The sequence below is a fragment of the Copadichromis virginalis genome, linkage group LG2, assembly GCF_057382275.1.
Source record: "Copadichromis virginalis isolate Kocher_CV1m ecotype Utaka linkage group LG2, C_Virginalis_male_GT1.1, whole genome shotgun sequence".
NCBI classification, from domain to species: domain Eukaryota; kingdom Metazoa; phylum Chordata; class Actinopteri; order Cichliformes; family Cichlidae; genus Copadichromis; species Copadichromis virginalis.
The window spans coordinates 34,560,379-34,581,462 of NC_140619.1; the positions used below are offsets into that span (position 1 = coordinate 34,560,379).

Sequence of the window (21,084 nt, forward strand, 5' to 3'; positions counted from 1 at the left end):
TGTACGTGAACAAATCAAACATACCAAACCGATAACAGAGTGCATTATGGGAATATGTGTTTTTCTTAAAATGTGAAAAAACCTACAAATCTCGGCAAGTGAGACCTATTTAACCTTCAGTGGTACTTAATGATGAGTAAAATTAGCACGACTGCAGCGTTTATTCCAGTTGCCATTTTTAACTGCCCTTTAAAAGCCGTAATAATTATTACATAAACCGCGTGAGGGGTGTTTGATAGTTGAGACCAGTCTGTCACTGTTTAATGACCGACATTCATCTCCCAGCCGGACGCGGAGCGGGTTTCCAGAGTGGGAGGAAAATCTTCATCATCCATCCTCTCTCCTCTCCTCTCCCCTGCCCTCCCCTCCTTGCGGTTTTTGTCGAACTCACTTCCAAATATGGAAGCGAACGGTGAGCGGCGGCGGCGGTTAGTGCACGCGCCTCGCTCACAGTTTCAGGGAGGGGCCAGGCTGCGACGCTCATCACCATATAAGGAAACAAGGAACCCGAAATTCGCTGTAGCGGAGTTTTTGTACGGACGGCGTCGGCACGCAGTCAGGGAGAGAGGAAAGGACGAGGGGCGGATGTTCAGGCAGAACGAAGCCAGCGTGGAAAATGAATGACGAGAATGACACGTGAGGCGGATAGCAGAGTCCATGCATGTATACAGGGTGTGAAATGAGGCAAAAATTTCAGTTCGTGCACGCAGACTTATGCGGAATATGGGTCGAGTTACGGCGATGCTATGTAAACACGCTGCTTGCAAACTGACCTACATTCATTACGCGGAATAAAAACAAAGATGGTGTCATGGCCTTTCATTCATTGTTTAAAAAAAGAACAACACTATATATACATTAAAGACTACAAGAGAGGGCAGCAAAGAGGTGGACAGTGTTTCCTTTATCGCTGTGGATCTAAGTCATTAAAATGAAACACATGTCAACAAAGCTGTCCTTTCTTATGGCTTGTATACATCCCGAGTTCCGTCACTGGTGGGTTAATGCTTTCTATGAACATATAAAAGGAGAAGTAAGGCTTTCACTTATTCAAAAGCATTATATTGCCTATAATTTTAGGCATCTCTTTTACTGCCAGCTGGGAATGGCTCCAGGAGGAGAATTTGATATATTTTAAATACAACATAATTATTCTCATGTGATGTTAAAGTGCTACAGAAATGAGTAGCCATTAGTGGAATATCTTTCCCTTTATGTGGGGAGTAAAACTCTTGAAAGGATTAAGAATTTTTATCTTATCTGCAAGTAAAACTTACTATAAAATCCCTGCTTTCTAAGGGCCTAGACCGGGGATGTCAAACTTTTACATTATGGGCCATATTTCAAGTGGGCCAGACCATCTAAACTCCCCTTTCTGTCAGTGTAAAGAATTTTAACTACACATTAGAGTACTGTTTTTAGTAGTAAGTTCAAATTAATGAAATAAATCTGTCAGTGGGACTCTTTGGACTTAATTTGTAAGAAATAAATGTGTAAAATTACAAACAAACAAACTGTTGCCTCATTGCCTAGACTGTCCTGTAATAAACAAATTCGGGTACAAGTTAATCTTGGTTTTATCTGCCCATGCGTTTCCTGGTACATTGTTCCAAAACCTCTGCATTTCCATTCATGAAGGTGTGGCTTGAATTTAGACCTTGACAATGATACACTTACCTGCTTGAGAGCGTTCCTGACTTGGTTTGATGGTATGAAGGTGTTTTTCTGAAGCATGGAAACAATTCTGTCATCATGCACTTAAATTTTCTTGTGTGGTCTTTCCAGCCTCCTTCACCTATACTGACATCTCCTTGGTCCCCATATTTAAAATTAAAGCCAAAGCTGTAAAATATAAATTTCACACACTGAATCAGGTTCACACAATGTTTGCTTCATTTGTGATGAAATAAGAGGGACCAGGTTTAACCTGGCCATGAAAATAATTGTCAGTCAACTGTCCAATTAATTGTTATCCTCAAATTTGGGAAAACGGGGGACTGTGTATAAAAAAGTATTGTAATTTCTAACCAGTTAATGCAACACTTCAGATAAATATCTTGAATTAAAGTCTAAAATCCAATCCCATATTGATTGATTTAAAATCCACCGTGGTGGGGTACAGAGGGGAAACTATAAAAAATACAGTTAGTTTGTTGGACAAAGATGCAACACATATTAATGGAGACAGCTACAATAACTCATACAGTAGCCTACAATTTATTATTGTTCATATTGTAGCTACATACCTACCACATAGTACCCACTTTGTATTACTAGTACATATACTTTACACGCTACATGACATACTGTATTGACTCATTGTTTATGTGCATTACTCGTTCATTGGACTGAATATTACATAATGTAAACGGCTTGATTATTTGTACTGTAAACACACATGTATCCTGTACTATTACACTTTCTCTTTATCAGTGTTTTGCTCATTTGTGCAATAATCCGTGTTTAGAAGACCTACATTCACTTGAGTACTGCTTGCACTATGTAGTTTTATGAACAGCATTTTGCTAGGCTCTCGCTGCACGATGACAACAGAGTTTAATGTGATTTAATCTAATCCAATATCATTCAAAAGCAATCTGTGGCAATCAATTCTTTGGCTGCGCAGTTACATCAAATGCAATGGCGATGTAAGAGCTTTGCATAAGTAGTATTTTTGTAACTGTGCTGATTTGCTTATTCACAGAGGCAAGCCTGCTGGTGGAAAGGGCAGAGAAATGAACAGACCAGAAACGCTGGATCAACAGTTTGAGGCTCCTGTTTATTCTTTATAAAACAGCACTTCTCAAGTTAAAGCCACCATGCACCTGCAAGAGATGACTGCATTAGCTGGGACTACTTGCATGCATTTGCTCGCCTTTGGAACAAGCTGTGTACAAAAAGCACCAAAGAAGAGGGGAAGTGCAATAATAACTGCTTTTTTAAAAACAATTTAAACAGTTCCCTCCTCTTGTGGAAAGAGACAGAAATGGAAAGTGCAAAATGATGGTCAAAAATCACAAATATTCAATATCATATTCAATTTGGAAATTTTTGGCCCTTTACTATGTGGATTTGTATCATTAAGAGTAATATGGTATCACTGTGAGAATAAAGCATCACTGTACAGCTTTTTGGAGATTTTTTTTTTTTGGAATAGTTATTAAAGTGCATACTGCTGCATAGTTACAGGAGCCATCTTCATGTTATCATGCACGTTATCATATTTAGAGATGTAGGGCATAGCTACAAATAATCATCGTCCTTTAATCCACTACCTGATTTACTCTGAGCTGGCTGGAGCAGCCCCTGCTTGGCCCCACAAAGACAAACTAAAATATAATAAATCCACTGAGTGGTCCAGCTTTTTATTTCTCAGTACAACTTGCTGATTTGCTAAAGATTAAATGTTTAACTTGCTGCATGCAAACAAGAATGTAAGAATCAAGCCCATATTGATTATTTTTCTTTCGCAGTAAAAGTCAGTCATATGAAATGGTAGTTTTGAGCTGAACTGGGAGCCAGGTAAATCCAAGTTTTACCTCACACAGCTTAACAAATATTTAAACAGTCTTTTTATAGAACAAATTAATGTGAAGCAGTTTAAACATTAATTTAACTTACAGCTATTTTACCAGTGGGGCTTTTGAATAGGGTGGGGTGTCACAATGTTATTTCTCTGCTGACAGTATAGACCATTACCCGTCACTTAAAACATCACAAGATCATTTGAGGGGAAAGCATGACTAACAATATCATATGTTACATGATAATAATCCGTCTAAGTGTTGCAGCCCTCGGAAAAATGAAACACTTGTACAAAAATTCAGGATGACAGCTGTGCTACAGTTTTCTGCTCATTTCTCCTGCTTTTTTGTTCTATTCATACATTTTGCTTGCCATTAGTTTCACGTATGTCTCCAATTAAATTACTAGCATGTTTAAATGTCTTTAAAGAGACAGAATTATCTTGTTTATGCTGTGGACTGTATTATCGCTTAAACTCACTGATTTTTGACATGATTAAAATTTTACATTAGCGCTCACAACATAATGAAAGCAGTTTATTTGGTCAATCAACAGTTATCAGCATTCTAATACTGTCTTTCCTTTGGAATTTTTTATGGAGTATATATATATATATATATATATATATATATATATATATATATATATATATATATATATTTTTTTTTTTTTTTTTTTTTTTTTTTTTTTTTTTTCATATTCCATGTGGTCTATTATTTAGTACTCAGATCAACAAAGTATAGCATATTTCCATAAAAGAACAAACAAGTGAATCTCCCATTACATACAGCCTCCATGCTGTGCTGTGTAGAGCAAAAAACTGTTTACTCTCCCCTCAAAGCCTCCCAAGAAATGCTAGTTCATGTTAAAATATGAAGCCAATCTACAAACAAGCTGGAATGTTTTAAAGTCAATGAGTGAAAACAAAGAAAACCTCACAGGAACCTGAATAAATGTATACGCTTTAAAGCTAGCATTTTAGGAAACTATTTCAAGATACACTGCAGAAACTCTGTCTTAGCAACATACGGCCAACGAAGATGCATTAAGCTTGAAGTAGAAAATAAAAGTGTTTTTAGGTTTAAGGTAAACTTTGACTTGTCTATTAAGACCAATTGTAAACTTGTAAAGTGATGGCAGTGTCAATTTAAGACATAAAATACAGTTTACGTCCCTGCCTTAGAGAATAACAGAACCGTTAACAGGCAGAATATTGTGCATAATAGAGATGCTGGTGAAGTGGCATCATCTCGCTACCCCGTGTCAGTGTTGTTGAGTTTGGGTGGCATGATAAGGCTTTTTGGGTGCTGACTGTGTGTTTGCTGTGGGCGCCGTTTGCTTTGCATTATGAAGAGAGTGTGGAGGTCTTTTAACGGGTTTTCTTGTGCTCCACCATGCTTGTCCCTCTCGACTTGTTCAGCATCACAGTGGCCTGAAAGGAGAAAGAACAGGAGAGAGAGAGCTGATATGAGTGCTTGCAGTGTTCACTGACTTCAGTTCTGGTTGCTGTATCCATCACCGTTTTTAAACTCTGCCAGCGATGGCACGGTCGAGGAACTTGTAAGGAAAGTGAACTCAAGATTCAAGAATGGACTTCAGACAGCCTCTGAGGGCTGGAACAACTTTTAAATATAAATTTATTTTGCCAGAAACACCAGAATCTCAGGTTAAACCTCACAAAATCTCAACAACCACCAAACAACTTAAACAGTAAAAGAGAGCAGGTACAAGGATTCTGCACAAAGACGTAAACACAAAGCGCGGACCCACCGATGCATCAGAATCAGTGAGATGTGGCTTTCTCACGCCGCTGAGGCTGAAAGCCGACTGCTCACGGATTCTGATGCGTTGGCGGGTCCGCACTTTGTGTTTACCATTTTTTCGCGCTAGATTCTGAAGCTGCAGGTTGTCTCAAAACCAGCAGCAAAAGAAGACCTAAACTAAGCTTCACATTTCGCTTTACATAAACATCGTCATGAATTCCCTCTTACTTTTGCTTCCACCATGATAAAAATCACACTTCCTGCACAGCTCTCTCTCTCTCTCAGTGTTCTTCAGGAACAGTTTCCCATCTAAAAATCTGTTTTCTGCATTATTCACTTGCTTATTACGCACCAGTCTACTGTTGTTTACAGCACTGTCGCTGTTTGTTTGTTTGTTTTAATTTAAATGATTTCCAACAAGAAAGCCTAATTTCTGCTGTTCAATACTGAAGAAAGTTAAACTTTTTAAAGTTATGCGAAATTGCAAAATGCTTAGCTGAGCCTCTAATTAAACCTCTGCAAACCTTTGCTCTGCTTCACTTCAGCAGCATCAGGTAATGTTTGTGTGTTGATTCATGGTTTTCTTCCGTTTTTTGTTCTACTGCCGAATATTTTTACGGTGGTAAAAAGCCAGGCAAGGAAAATCCCCTTTGGGGTTGTGTCAGGAAGGGTCTCCAGCATAAAAACCTGACAAATCAAACATGCAGCGCTACCCGTACAGACCCCCTTGTTAATAAGCAAACAGCTGAAAGTAACTTCTACTTTTACAGGCATTTCAAACTTTCAGACTTCACGTTACCAACACTTTCCAAGATCAGCTTAGTGAGGGAGCTCCACTTAGTGTCCTCGTTGCTAAAGTTTTTCAAGTTTACTCTGAAAAGGTTTGAACGCACTTTATTCAGGCTCAGGAAAACTCCTCGGGCACAACCGCTTTAACTAGTTTGTGAACTTTCCCCAGATCCCTGAAGCATTTAAGCTTAACATAGGACAAAGCTATCTGCTCAGACACTTAAACCTCTAAACTAGCACTAAAGTGGAAATTCACACTATTCAAATGTGTTGTATAAGCCGTTTTTATTTAGAGAACCAGACTTTTTATTTTTAATCCTGGTGGTTTTGTTGCTCTCTACAACAAGCACTCCCTCTAGTGGCTGTAACTGGTGCATTACACTAAAACAGAATCCAGCAATGAAAGCTTTGAGACACAAATGCCTCTCTCCCTTTATTCTCACCTGCTCCAGAACGACGCCGGCAGCCTGGTCGATGGCTCCTCCCACATTTCGGTACCGACCCGAGTAGCGGATAAAGGCCCACGTCAGCATGGCCACCATGACCGCACCAAGAGTGCAGTCGCAAAACATGGCGAAGGTGGACAGGCCGATAAAAAGAAGCAAACCAGAGAGCACGTAGAGGAGGCACACCAGGACAAAGAGCACAGCAGGAGTCCGGAAGGCGCTGAAGAGGTTTTTGGACTTTGAATACAAAGAGAAAGAGCAAGTGATCAGGAACAAAACTGAAATTAAATCATGTTTGACCACGTTTTACCTTCATTAATTGATTTTTATACTTAGATAATAAAAGAGGGTAAAACAAACCACTCTTTACCTCGTTGTGCTTCAGGTATGACTCCCACATTTCCAATAGCTCCTTTTCCAGTTTCACCTGGTAACGGTTACAAAACTCCTGCCCGCCCATCTTCTTGGTGGATGCAAAGACGTGAAGAGCCTCCCGGAAGAAAAACTGATGTTTCTCTTCCAGGGAATCTGGAGAAACATAAGGCAGGTCTCCTCCACACACCTTAGTAAAAGCACAGAATCATAAAGAGGGAGGGTGTTTCAAATTCAACATTACAGATGATATATGTAACCCCCTTTACTCTGTAGATTACTGAGGCAACAAGCACTTTAAAGTAGTGACTAATGGGAATGATAATAATCAGGGATCACCACAGAGATTAACATGAACTCACCTTCTCCATGTTCCTGTAATACTGGTCTTTGGCTGACGCCACAGCTGCCAAGTTATTGGCCTCTGCTGTGGCCTGGTGAGACAGACACACACATGGTAAAGATGATAAAGAGTGACCTACTCAAGAGCAACACTAAGTGCCTGGTCAAACTGGCGTAAACAGTATGCGTACCATGAGCATAGTCTTTGGCTGCGGTAGGTCTTCTCCCTGATAAATCTTGATATAAACCTGGTGACACAAAACAGAAAGGACTGTTCAGACACAGATATGGAGAACCCTGAGTAGAGAAATCCATGACAGCAGCTGTCTAGAGAGACAATCATCTACTTTGTAAGAGCTTACCCAGGAACCATATAATCCACTCACACACACACATCTGTTCCACAGATACCGGCAAGATGGAGGTACACTTTTTCTTCTTCTTAGCATAATATAACCATAACTTGAAATAGATTAGACCTTCTTTTGTGCCTGTGAGATAAGCCACAGATGCTGACCGTGTTGGTGTAAATGTAACATACAAGGAAAAAGTTTAATAAAACTTAATTTGAGCTTTTTTAAATATCCTGGTGGCTCTTGAAATCACAATTATGGTTTTCTCCCCCCAGTGGGGACAGGCTCCAGCACCCTCGCAACCCTGAACTGGGTAACTGGAATAAGATGGGTGGGTGGACTTCCTTACTACTTACTTCCTTACATACTTGATCTTGGTAGCTTGAAACCTGTCCAGAGCCATTGTTGAGATTCCTGCTAACTGGCAAGACATGTTTCTATTTCTACAACTGCAAAGCAGAAGGAAAGTTTCTAGAAGTAGACGAGCTGTTTGAACCGTAAAATCATAGACTAATATTTAGTTACAAAAAACATGAGGATTTTGTGCCTTTTCACTGTGATCTATAAACAGTAATAGACACAGGATGGCAGTAGACTCAAAACATCTGGCAAATTTTAAAGGAAGTGGGCTAAGACATGTTTTCCATTCCCCCCATTGTTTCTTTTTTAAACCCTGTCTCTAGCTCAGGTGAACAGCTTCAAAATGAGCTTCTTTATACTCAGAGAAAAAGAAAACTTCAGAGCAGGTAAAGTAAAGGAAATATTTAACATTTCTAGCCAATGAACTAAAAAAAAGGGGGCCTGTAAATATCTGATTGTGATCTCACCTTGAAAAACTCGAGCAGGCCGCTGCATGTGACTTTGTTTCCATTTATTTCTTTCTCCACCAGACGGTCTGGATGCAGCAGTTTGGGAATCAAAATCTTCAGCTGGTCTCTGAACTCAGGACCAACATCTGACAATAAATAACAATAAATTAAGAACAAAAATCTAAACTCAGGAGTGCACTCTGCTGAAGGCCATCCAACTAAAAATATCACAAAAACCCGAAGACCTTACCGCAGAGCTGTCCCTTAAAGGCAGGACTGGTGGCAACTTTTAAACCAGGGTGAGGTAAGAGGAAGCAGGATATGCTGGTGAAGCATGAACGAATGTGCTCCCTGACTGTTTGCAGCTCCTCGTGTTGAGCCTCCTTAACCTAAAAAAACAACAACCAACCAAGCAAACAAAGAAATAAAAAACAAACAAACAAGCACTGCTGAAACTCATCATTTCAGATCAGTTACATAAAAATTCACAGCCACAGTGCATTCATGATACTCTGCCAAATCATCAACACGTGGCTGGTACCTGTAACCGTTTATCCAGGAATTGATTCCCGCCTTTGAACCCGTAGCTGTACTCGTAGGGAAAGCTCCAGTCCCTGATCAGAAACATCAAAGACTGCAGGAGGAGAGAGAACGTGTTAGAGAACAAGAGAACAAAAAAACCCCCACAGATCACTGAATGTCGTTGTTTCTCATACCTGAAAGGGCTTCTGAAAGATCTCATCCATGGCGAGACGACCATACTCTGTGAACAGCTACAAGGAGAAAGAGGAGGAGGCGATGCCCATAATGGAAAATTAACAGTGAAATTAAAAAATGTGGCACGTGACTTATGTTAGGCAGTGAAATTACTTCCATTAGATGCAGAAAAACTTCAAGTATGAAATAAAACGCATGAGCATAACAGAGTACACCAAACAAAACTGTTTAAAAGTCGATTCCTTAAAGTAGCTGCTGTGAATGAATGAATACAATATCAGAGCCAGCACCACGAGGAAAGTATTATGTGTGAGAGTCTAAGTCTAAATAGTAACTAGATTTAATCGTTTGGAGCTTAAAATCTTTGGTGGGATTTTCCAAACACCAATCCAAACTGACCTGCAACTGCTGCAGGTCGTCCTCCTGGATGTTCTGTGAGAGATTGTAGAGCTAAACAAGACAAAAACATGTTGGCACACTTTACAACAGTATCAAGAAAATACTGATTTAGTGATGCTCGGAGCAGATCGTCACCTGTATGGAGCTGGTCATAGTGCTGAGGGCAAAGATGGTGGCACAGTCCTTCACAGTGGACTGGTCGTCAAACGCTCCCTGAGTGTCCATCAACACCACAGCCACCTGCAGCAGCAGAGAGGGAGAAGATGGGGTAAATGTAGGAATCACGTGCTATGACATGTGCTCAGATTTCAGATTTTAGACTGGCTCCAGTTTCGCTCTGAAACCTCAACAAGCTCAGTGCAGTGGCATATGAAGCAGTTCTCCATCAGCTGCTGGTACAGCTTGCAGCGGTTCAGAGAGCAGAACTACCATCGCAGTTCAAGACAGTGGCGTTAGAGGGCATCTGACTGCAAGATAAGAGACTCTGCATGATATTGAGGACCTGGGCAGTGAGCCAGACAGGAGTGAAACATAGAATGAAAAGGTTTTGGACAAGCTAGTTAGCAGTAATAATAATTTACAAATAATATTGAGGGGATCTTTCACAGTAACCTGACCAAATATGGCGATGGATGAGAAATTAGACATAAAAAAAATTTCTAAAACAGGTTTGACAAATATACTTTAACATTCCTTAGTGGACCTAGGCAGCTTGGCAAAGTTAACTCTATGTGAGCGAAACACTAAATACAAGGAGGCACAATACTCCAAACAGTAATGTGTATTAATGAGTCACTGCATCTGAACCACTGCCCAACCTTGCTTTCATTCATTCAACTTTTATACTGATCTGAGGTGTGGCAGAGAAACTGAAATATGCAGAACATGCATGCAGAAATGAGGAATGCAAGGAATTTAGAAACAAAACATGATTATAGACTCTATAATGATTATAGACATATAGAGCTTACAGATGGCTGACCTCTAACCTTGAGGTCAAGGTCATCAAGGTTGTGATTGGGTATAAAAAGTCCATCTTAGCTGCTTTCAGAAAAAGCAGCTAAAGACGCCTGTAGGCAGATGAACCGCTTGGTCTAAATTTAGAAGATTGCTTTTAAACTTTGCTGGAGGCTGACAGAAACCAGCTCATCTCTTTGTAGCAGTGACATTTGCAGCATGCAGGGATCTGTCCACTGCACTTATAAACCTTTGTTATATAAAATACAAACCTACAAAATGTGCTTTATTCTTATACAGCTAGAGTAATAAAGTCATAAGCACAGACTAAAGGTTAGAGGAAAGGCTGAGACCAGAAATTACTGTGGCACTGAAAATCTAAAACAATGAATGAACATCAACTCAATATTTCAATATGAATTCCATTAGTAAATCTGAGTGCTTACATGTTTACTCTCTTAAAACAAATAATCACACATAAATGTTCAAGTACCTCTTCACCATCGCTCTTTTGGACAAGGAAAACTTCGCTCCACAGCTGGATGCCTGATGTTTCCGGTTCTGACCCTCCTCTCCAAGAAAACCCGGTCAGAGGCTCGTCATCGTTACCCATCCATTTCTCCTCGTCCTGATACAGAAATGCAAACTTCACTTTTAAACCCCCATCACAGCAAAGCCGAGGCCTTCAGGTAAAGCTTCGGTGCTATTCACTCAGCCATAACCTAAATTATGAATGGAGATCCCAATTGTGTTGAATAATTTACATAACAAATAAGTACCCAGTGGAGTGTAAAGTGTTCAGTGACTGAAAGATGTCATAATAGTCATGTTGTGAGGCCAGACAGTGGCACTATGGTAAAAGTAATGAATAAAAGTAATAAAGTTAAGAGAGGGCATTCACAGACTCTAGTCCTTAGTGGTCATGGCAAAATTCTCATTTACTCCTAGTCAGTAAACTAGTTAGTTCACATGTTAGTTAGTCCTCATGCAATCCACACACCAGGACTAATTCTGCAGGTTATCACACTTTGAGGACAAAAATCAGTCTCTAGCATCCTGCTCTGAAGCTTAGTGAGAGTCCAGCATCTGATACTGTAAGTGCACTTCAGCTGATCTCTGAAGTGAACTTCAGCTGATCTTACAGAGATATGGTGATGAGACACGCTGAAGGATCGGGTTACAGCACAACTCACCTGTCTGTGCATGTATCGAAGCATGAAGTCGAGCACAAAGCTCTTCCCCTTCCTGAAGGCTCCGGCCACTGACACCACCACAACACGTTTGTCTCGGACCTTGGGGTTCAGCAGGATCTGACTCAAAGCATTGATCTCCAAGGTGAAAGAGTGATCGTCCTTACAGACATTGACAATCTGAACTGGGCCTGGTTCGCTCCCCATTATTCTTGATGTTCTGGTCCCTGTGCGAGATCACAAACAAAGAAACACCAAAATAAAATCAACACTAATTATTAATTTTTTTATAATTGAATGTTTTTCTTTTTTTCTTGAAAAAAAGAAAAAACAAGTTTATACTATGCCATTCTCGAACAGTAAATCAGAGAAAAACTCATGAAGCAACAGATGAAATTCACCTGTGACACTGCCACATGCAATATGACACGATATACTCCAACATATTGGGCAATAGATTGGTGCATCTTAGCTGAACATTATTATATAGCAACAATCATACTACTTGGAACATTAAATTGTTCTTGGTATTTCAGAAACTGCTGATCTACTGGGATTTTCCCACATAACCATCTGTAGGGTTTGCAGAAGATGATATGAAGGATCTTCAGGAAAAAGAGAAACTATTCAGTAAGCAGCAATGTGCTTGGTGAGGCTGGAGCAGAAAAACAAGACTGTCTGGAGATGACAGGAAGACATTAGTAATAGGCATTTGTTACGACAAAGGTATGCAGAGGAGCATCTATAAATTTATCTTGTCATCCTGCCATCACCCCAACCGGTTGCGGCAGATAAATAGGAAACAGGGGCTACAATTCACAGAGGCTCAAGAATCTTGCCGGGGCTGATGACGAGTCTCGATTTCTGCAGCAAAATTTGGATTGAAGGATCAGAATTTGGCATAAACACCAATAAAGCACAGATCCATTAACAGTTCCAGCTAGTGGCAGTGATGTAATGTTGTGGGGGATATCTTCTTGGCATAGCTGAGCACTGTTTAAATGCCACAGCCTTCCTGAGTGTTGTTGCTGACTATGTCCATCCCTTTATGACCACAGTGCAGTGCATCTTCTGATGGCCACCTCCAGCAGGATAATGCAGCATGTCACAATGCTCAAATGATCTCAAAGAAGTTTTCTAAACATGAAAATGAGTCCATATTTGGCCTCTACACCATATTGAAGCCAACAGAGCACCTTTAGGATGAAACAGGAGATTCGCATTATGGATGTGCAGCCAACAAATCTGCAGTAACCGTGTGATGCCATCATGTCAACATGGACCAAAATCTCTGAGGAATGTTTCGAGTACCTTGATATGCCACAAAGATTTAAGACAGCTCTGAGACCAAAAAGTAGGTCCAACTCAGTAATAAAATGGTCAGTGAGGGTAGTAATAAACTGATTTTTAAATTCTGGGCCTCTGTATGTTTTTTGTTTTATTTTTAAATCTTCTCCTTTTTGACAGGAAAGTGGTTCAATTGTCTTTACAAATAAATAATACCTCAACTGTATTAAAGCCTTTCAGTTCTTTGTTGCACTCGTCTTGTAGAGTTTGCCCACAAAAACCTGATATACCGAGTTACAAAATCAGCCAACATATTTGTGCAATACTGATACAATCCTATGACATTTGTGCTAACAAACTAGAGAAGCTAACGAGAAAATATCTCCTATGTCTGCCTATCACCAGAAAAGAAATCATTCAAAAATGTGTTCAAGTTGGTCATGAGAAAACTATTAGGAAAGCTTCATTTATCATTAGTTAGAATTATGATGACAACAGACTTCTCCAGCTTCACTAAGACTTTACTTGTGCTTCCTGGGCTTGCTGACAGAAATCAGGCATGCACTGGTCCCTCCATCAGGGACAATATCAGGCTCTGTGTGAAGCTGACGGAGGGCTCCTCTTATGGGTGTCACGTTGCTTTGCCTGAAGCATGCTTTCCCTGCTACTCTGATGGTTTCAATACACTCCACTGTCGCTGATTTTGCGGGGTGGATGTCTTCTCCCGCGATGAGTAAGACAGGGAGGTGTCTGGATACAAGTTCATAATGCCCAGAAGGCAGGCTGCTTTCGGTTAAAGCTCACTACCTCAAAGGTGTGGCGGTGAGGAGCAGCATACCAACCATTTCTCAGCAGTGACTTTGTTCATACGCCTCGATGCTAACAAGCAGAAAAAAATATGCAGTTCAGACAAAATCTGCTTGCACTTTGCAATCTAAACACGAGATAAACTAAGTTTACGAGACTGATCTATGACGAAGCTACATGATATTAGCGCTAAACTGACAACACTGCGAAGAGCACAGCTAAGCCGAACTGTACTGACATCGACGTGAACTTCACCGAAAAGCTAAATAACAAACTACAGCTTACAACCACTGAGCTAACATACAAGTTAACGGATGCAGCTAAATTCTTGTGTGGCTACAAGCTTTCAAACACCAGCAAAACGATGACATACGTTACCGTTGTTAGCTAAAAAAGTGGTAAAACATCTGAAACTAGCTTTTAAAAACGCTTCTGCGTTCCTTAGCTCCTGTTTAGTGATTTAATGTTACCTTTGGTGTCTCCAAACAGCTTCAGCACAGTCTTCTGAGAGTCGCCAAACCAGAGAAACGTAACTTTTTACACTGGCATGAAAATAACCATGAGAACTTTTTTCCATCAACAAACTTCCACACACTTCCTGCCTCCAGCCTGCGAAACGCCACACGGGAAATGTAGTTTTAAAACAAGTTTCCCTGCCGGCGCTCCAGTGTCTCTGTGAACTACACGTCCCAATCAGCCAAATATCCAACAGCTCTGGGAAATGTAGTTTTTACCTTCAAGTTACGAATACGGAACTACCAGACAGGTAATGTAAAACAGTGCCGGGTGTTTTGCGTTTATACAAATGATAGCCTAAGGATTTGCGCAGAGGAAACCGAACATACATAGCAGGTTTCCAAAGGGGTTTGTTTTGTTTTGTTTGCGTTGTTTTTCATTGTCATATATGTGTGTCTGCGTTAAGTAAGCCGTGGCTTTTGCGCCCTCTCACGGTGCAGCCGATCACTGTTTCTAAAGCCACCAGATAAAGCTCATCACACAGAGACACCGAAACTTATCCAGCAGCATTTTAAAGCAAACCTGAAGCCGATAGACTCAGAAAATTAACATTTAGAGCTAACAAGATTATTATTTTTAAACAAACAGTCAAACTAACTAGAAAAGAAACAAAAACCAACCACAACGACATACAGAGGGAATCGTTCCTTCCTCATACCTGTAGTTACTTTGTTTTTTACTTGCTAAGCTGCCTACTGATTTATAATCACATTTGTATTCACTGGGCTCTTTTATTTTAATTCTCCTGTTTATTCTATTTATGGATTTTTCTAGCTATTAACCCATAGCCCATTTGGGCTTTAAAATATGGACTACTGGACCCTTTATGTTATAATTTTCAGTTAAAAACAAATATTGAACTTTTAAAAAATTCGATTTGTACAGTTCAGGCATCAAAAGTGTTTCAGTCGTGGATCCTTGGTGCATCTCACCAATACCCGAAGTAGACAATTTAATAAATGATAGCATACTTCATTACTAAATACTTATTCAGTTTCCGATAAAACGTAATTTATATCAATTTAAGAAAATTTTGAAATCTAACTTTTCAAGAGTCGCACGTTTTCGTCAGTAATTTCTGTATTTATTTTAAAATCTTTGCTCAAATACAATCTTTTATATAATAATTCAAGCTATTACAAAGGCAATAGTGGTAGTATTAGTGTTTTCTCAGAAAAAAAAACAGATGGCATGTAATGGACTGAAAGTCAAGGATAAACGTAGTTTTTAAAAATAAAGGAACCTTTCATTTGTCCTCTTCTGGTAAATTGGGTAACATGGTTGCATTAGTTACAATGACACATTCAATCTAATCAGAAAAGTCAAGAAAAATGCAAAAATGTCAAAGAGAAGTGACCTTTGGTCTACCCATGATGTTCATGCCACTTCCTCTTTGCCATGCCGGCTCACTGTTTTATCTCTTCCCCTTCCAGGCTACATAAGTTCCGGTCACAGGGTGGGACATAACTTGCAGTTCATAATTACTGATCTTTAAAATATGTTGATCTTAAAGAAATCAGCAAAATAATTATAAGTGTAAACAAAATATTGAAACAATTATATACGAAAAGTAATTTGGTTATCAAGAAGTTGGGCCAAAAGATAAATGTCCTTTTTTGAGGTGCTGAAATAATATTTTGGAACCACTTTTTCAACAACTGGGTCTGCATTTTGTCTCAGGTGCACACAACAAATGTATGTTTAGTATTTTGTGCATGGACTATTTTCAAATTCATGGCTGGAAAAGAAAATGTCCCATAATTGTAGAATAGCTCTTAAGCTGTTTTGGGGCAAGTGCCTCATGTTTAGGCGTTAGCCCACAGAGCTACATGCCCACCACTCACATGTAGGGGTCCAGTGCGGTACACAGAGGCACTGGTGCACATATTAAAACTGTGAATACACTGGCTGCACAAAATGTTTTATTTGTCCTGTACAAATCTATTCTGAATTTCTTGAATCATAACTTTGACATTATCATTAATACTAAAGACTTATTTTAACCAAGTCAAACTAAACCAAACCAAGCAAACTCACTGAAGCGGAAAACAAACATTAAAAATAAAAATAAAAACAAAACTATAACAACCAATGCACAGCTCAGAAGAAGGGCATCACATATTTTATTTATTAGATTATAAAACCCAAAGATGTTGTAAATACATACAATTTATGAAGAGAATTTCAGTGTAACCGACATGTAAAGTGGTTAAAATGGCAGTGAGTCAATCAAACCTTTCCTGATTGAAGACATTGTGCAAATAAAATAAACTCAAGCAAAGATAATCTTGAAAATAATGGACATTAAAAACCATTAGAAATAAAATTCGAAGTACTTATTATAACGGAGGGGTGAGGTGGGGGCACTCATAAAAAGCCAGGCTATTGCCGGGTTGCCAAGGTAATGTATCTATGAAGCGCCTTGAGGCGACTTTTGTTGTGATTTGGGGCTATATAAATAAAATTGAATTAAATTGAATTGAATTGAATAGAAGTGCTTCCCTGTACTTCTTAAGTACAATCTAAAATCACAGCTACATTATAAATTATTTTTATCTATTGTCTTCAACTATCAAAGCAACAGTGTTGCTGAAAACAACAAAGACTGTCAACTACAGTTTACTTTGAATGTCCTACAGAAACTTTCTTAGAAAGAAAAGATGGTCACTGCTTAGAACAACTGAAAGAGGGTAACACATACTCATATTTTACTGGTAACGATGTGGAAGTGAGTCAATGTGCTGTTCGCTGTACATTAAACGTGAAGATTTCAACAGCGTGTTAGTCACACCTGAACTTGGGAAACCTCTCAGTCGAGAAGCAGCACTCTGTATTGAGCTTGAAGCACTCCTTCCACCCCTGAGAACGATGTTAACATGTTAAAAAATCACTGTGGAATCACTTCATTTTTAATACTTTTGTCTCAGTTCTACACCCTGAAGGCTCTGTTCAGGCTGGATGGGATGCTATGGTGATATATTCAGCTTGTGTACTGGAAGCCTGAAATTATGTGGAACGATACTCCATCAGTTAATTCGATCTATACTGTAATATCACTACAGGGCAGTAAACAGGCTATAGGGCAGTGTTGTCATCCCAGGACGGTTTCTTTGAGGATCTGAACTAATATCCACCGCCTGCGAGGTCCAGCAGTGACCCGGCGGCCTCCTGGGCCTCGGCATCAAGCTGCAGGATCTCCACAGTCTCCAGGTCGAGCTCAGTGTCGTCCGGCAGCACAAGGTACTGGTACTGCTGAGACTCGTAATAGTGCAGCTCGATGTAGCCGCTGTCAGACAGGGGGTCCTTCTCCATGTCTTCGCACACCTCCTCCTGCTGGTATTCCACAGACTCCATGGTGACGAGCTCCTCGTGATCCGGGGTCAGAAGGCACAGCGGGTTTTCGGCTAAAATCGGACTGTCGGCGGTAGACAGGAGGAGGGAGTGAGAAAGAGGATCTGCATGAGAAAGACAACGTTAACATTAATAACCCATCGTCCTGCAGCTTGGCCGAACAACCACTTGCGGGATTCTTTAGCGAGGACGTGGGCCCGTATGGCAAAGAGGCTCGGAAATAAAACGGAGGGGTGGGGTGGGGGCACTCATAAAAAGCCAGGCTATTGCTGGGTTGCCAAGGTAATGGAAGGCAGTTTCCATGAGAACAGAACACAAACACAGGAACAATGATGCATGCTGGGAAAGCTGCAAAGCTACAGACAAGCTGCAGGTGATAAAAGTGTCACACAGGGCTGTTACTCTGCAGATAAAACGACTGAAACAATTTCATACCGGGTCCAGTATGTAGGTCCTGACCTGATATTTCCATCGAATCACACGCAGCAGGCATCTTGTAGCTTTCTCCCTCCAACCTGCGCACAACACACATCACAGCAAGAGAGCCATTAAAATGTAAAATTATTTAGAAACACTCCTCCACTAGACGCATATTAGATTTTACTGATGTGGTGGTTAAGGAGAGAAATATACTGTGTTAAAAGAAAAATAGCATGTACGACGACAGCTGTAGATGATATTTCATCTTACTTCTGCAATATATCAGTTAATATGTTTGCCAATTTTTTAAAAAAAGGCAAAAGATAGTGAAGGAATACCCAAATATTTAGTTCAATAAAGTCAGCGTTTTGCATCACCTTCAGTTCCAGTCAGAGGAGACTCCAGTGCAATGATTCATTTACAGGTGCAAAAAGACTGCATCAGCAATGACATGGAGACCAGAGGAGTTGAGAAAGGTTTAACCTGGGACCATTGTCACTCGAAGTCACTGAATGTCATGACTTCTCTGAAAACCACATTGCTGCGAGTCACTTCCTGTGTGGAAGCCCCTTAATGTTTCACCAGCACCGTGTTAAAAACTCATTAGAAAGGCAGCAAATCCTTAAGAGAGGTCGATGCCTGTAAATGTTTGCATATTTTTCTTTTTAAAATTAAAGATCCTTTACACATCAACTACCGTATCATGCAAAAATATTGAGCCACCCTCAAATTGTTATTTTGCTTCCATGTAGCCGAATTTACTTTAATTTTTAAAATTAGTCTTGTCCAATAGTTCTCGCAGCTCTCTGAACGTCTTTCAAAGTTTTTCTTTGGACACTGGCTGCCTTTTCAGTCACTCACACTCCAGGTTTTGTACCTGACCATTTTCAGAAGAATTTTTACGTTGACCTATGAATCATTCAAGCCTTAAAAAGTACCCATATTTCCATGTATGTCTGCACATATTTCAATATATCTCTGTCTGTATTTCCCCATTTTCAGAGTAAAATATAAAGAAAAGAAATGTGACTCATTTCTTGTTGAACACTTTGGATTTTCTGGCCGTTCCTCAGTATGGGGCACTAAAGCTAATTTTTACAAATCCATATTGCAGATACTCACAGTGCAGGCTTGTGTAACAGGTTGCTGTTATTGCTGTGATAACTGTGGGTCTTCCTGAGCACTTCTAGGAGCGCTGGCCGGTACTCTGGACACACACACCACAGTGATCCCTTCCCCACTGACTGCAACAAAGAAACAAATCCATGTAACAGATGTTAGTCTTCAAAAACCCTGCACGAGTCATTTTTGGGAGTTGTAACCAATGTTTTGAATTCAGACCATCTGGATTCAATGAAGAGTTCACTTAGATCAATGAGTTTGGTGCTGCTCTGTTATTTAAGCACTCACCTGGCTCTTGTCCCTCTGAATGCGTCTGAAGCTCTTGCTCAGAGACAGATTGTGTCTGACAGAGTTCCTCCAGCCACCCGTTGCCGTCCTGTAGTAGGGGAAATTGTTCACAATCCATTCGTAGATGTCCTTCACTGGAAGCCTCTTTTGTGGCGAATCTTCTATTGCCATGAAAATCAGACTGCTAAAGGAGTACGGCGGCTTGGACGAAGCAGCGGGAAGAAGCTGGGAAGCCACGGAGGGCTCCTGCTGAGGCAGCAGTGTCATTTTGGTGAGGGGCTGCAGTGGCAGCAGATCCCCTCTTTGATGAAGCCAGTTGAGACAGGTGAGGTCATCTTGGTCAGCTAGGCTTTGTCCTTCGAGGCAATGAGACACTGTAAAGTGTGAAAGAGGGGAGCAGGAGTGAACAGACTCTGCTGTTGCTGGGGAAAATGAGGCTGGGGATGGCGGGAAAGAGATAGGCGAAAGTGGCAGTGAAATGCGACCATTTGAGGAGGTATGCTGGGGTGAGGAGGACAACGGCAGAGGCCCTCTGATAGTGGCGGGAGAGGGGCACGAGAGTGGCAGTGTATGAGAGCTGTTTTCCATCTCACTCTCAGGGCGAAGCTTCCAGGGTCATGCAGCTGAAAGATGAGGTTGAAATGAATCAGAGAGAGGAGAGATGAAGTCATCAAGATACAAATTGCTTCCAGGACAGGCAGGAACAGCAAGGACTGTACCTGTATTTATGAGTTGTTGTTTATTCTTTTCAGGTATAATATACCTGACTTTAACTGCTACCTCTTCATAGATGAAAATAAAAGCCAAACATACTAGATCACCACACACACAAACAAAAATATTGAAAATGCTGGAAAATAAGAGCTCCATAGCAGGTAAATGTTTGCCACCCGTTCCCCTCTGATGAGCATCCACTAAACGTCCAAAGTCCACTCCTACTGCTCCAGTTTAATAAAGGCAAACGAAGTCAGAGAACAAGTGCAGGTCCCAGAGAAAGTTACTGCTCATCGTAATCTACTGACCATGACCAGGATTATTAAACATTTAAAAAAACAAAACAAAACGAAGGCCAATAATACACGTATAGCATGTCTAATTTACTCTTATAAGGCTCCGGAGGTTTCTGTGTGAAGCCACATGGTTCTACAAAGCAGTTCAGCGGGGAAATGGCGGAACAATATAAAGTTTCATTTAGCTATTGTAGAAAGCCGCCTTTCCCCCCTCACAGGTGACCCGCTCGGCGCTGTTAGCTAGTCTTTCAAACGTATAATATAAACTGGTTACTCACCAAATCACCAAAGCAGGGACTATGGTGGGAATTGCCTCCTCTTAAATGTCGATGTCGTTAAAAAAAAAGTTAAAGGTGAAATCCTGATGTTCAGAAGTAGACTTTCATTCGGACACCTTTCACTCCGCTCTCTGTGGCGGTCCGTGGTTTCCATGGACACCATAAGGACGCTGTGCAGGGTGCGCGTATCCGGGCGCGTTCCCACAACATTTGGTCTGACACCAGCCACAGGCGGCAGACAAGGGATATTAAACATACGGTCCTGGGGCTAGAAACGGCTCGCCAAAGTGTTCAGTCCGGCCCACAGGATGGCTTTGAAACACGTGAAAATTACAGAGCAGAA

At 40.5% G+C, this 21,084-nt stretch overlaps 2 protein-coding genes and 1 long non-coding RNA gene across 5 annotated transcripts; 1 reads left to right on the forward strand and 2 right to left on the reverse strand.

Annotated features, from left to right (window-relative positions):
- The first annotated feature begins 409 nt into the window (after window positions 1–409).
- LOC146717854 (uncharacterized) lies at window positions 410–3,808 on the forward strand. Its single transcript, XR_014915128.1, has 2 exons — window positions 410–636; window positions 2,705–3,808. It is a non-coding gene; the product is annotated as an uncharacterized LOC146717854 (long non-coding RNA).
- A 525-nt stretch (window positions 3,809–4,333) lies between these two features.
- On the reverse strand, window positions 4,334–14,431 carry LOC146717855 (atlastin-3-like). 2 transcript variants are annotated; one of them, XM_085431959.1, is made up of 15 exons: window positions 14,227–14,431; window positions 13,475–13,828; window positions 11,666–11,889; window positions 10,966–11,100; window positions 9,651–9,755; window positions 9,516–9,566; window positions 9,116–9,172; window positions 8,941–9,033; window positions 8,650–8,788; window positions 8,418–8,545; window positions 7,429–7,485; window positions 7,258–7,329; window positions 6,894–7,085; window positions 6,521–6,760; window positions 4,334–4,957 (listed from the first exon to the last, which is right to left on the reverse strand). In XM_085431959.1, exons 3-15 carry the CDS (start codon window positions 11,867–11,869, stop codon window positions 4,895–4,897), a joined length of 1,536 nt encoding a protein of 511 aa, XP_085288085.1. In that variant the 5' UTR covers window positions 11,870–11,889; window positions 13,475–13,828; window positions 14,227–14,431; the 3' UTR covers window positions 4,334–4,894. The 2 variants fall into 2 exon arrangements, with proteins under 2 accessions (XP_085288085.1, XP_085288075.1); XM_085431949.1 differs by lacking the exon at window positions 13,475–13,828 and having other exon boundaries at window positions 14,227–14,430.
- A 1,941-nt stretch (window positions 14,432–16,372) lies between these two features.
- On the reverse strand, window positions 16,373–20,888 carry LOC146717856 (uncharacterized). 2 transcript variants are annotated; one of them, XM_085432001.1, is made up of 5 exons: window positions 20,742–20,888; window positions 19,454–20,076; window positions 19,166–19,287; window positions 18,083–18,138; window positions 16,373–17,727 (listed from the first exon to the last, which is right to left on the reverse strand). In XM_085432001.1, exons 2-5 carry the CDS (start codon window positions 20,039–20,041, stop codon window positions 17,396–17,398), a joined length of 1,098 nt encoding a protein of 365 aa, XP_085288127.1. In that variant the 5' UTR covers window positions 20,042–20,076; window positions 20,742–20,888; the 3' UTR covers window positions 16,373–17,395. The 2 variants fall into 2 exon arrangements, with proteins under 2 accessions (XP_085288127.1, XP_085288119.1); XM_085431993.1 differs by having other exon boundaries at window positions 18,059–18,138.
- Window positions 20,889–21,084: the final 196 nt, after the last annotated feature.

Excerpts from the sequence above, each read along its gene's own strand:
- LOC146717855 (XM_085431959.1), bottom strand. The coding sequence starts at position 11,869 with ATGGGGAGCGAACCAGGCCCAGTTCAGATTGTCAATGTCTGTAAGGAC. Across the intron at positions 9,173-9,515 it reads ACGACCTGCAGCAGTTGCAG|CTGTTCACAGAGTATGGTCG; the intron begins GTCAGTTTGGAT and ends TTCTCCTTGTAG. Across the intron at positions 8,546-8,649 it reads CTTTAAGGGACAGCTCTGCG|ATGTTGGTCCTGAGTTCAGA; the intron begins GTAAGGTCTTCG and ends ATTTATTGTCAG.
- LOC146717856 (XM_085431993.1), bottom strand. The coding sequence starts at position 20,041 with ATGGAAAACAGCTCTCATACACTGCCACTCTCGTGCCCCTCTCCCGCC. Across the intron at positions 19,288-19,453 it reads TTCAGAGGGACAAGAGCCAG|TCAGTGGGGAAGGGATCACT; the intron begins GTGAGTGCTTAA and ends TCTTTGTTGCAG. Across the intron at positions 18,139-19,165 it reads CTGTTACACAAGCCTGCACT|GTTGGAGGGAGAAAGCTACA; the intron begins GTGAGTATCTGC and ends TGTTGTGCGCAG.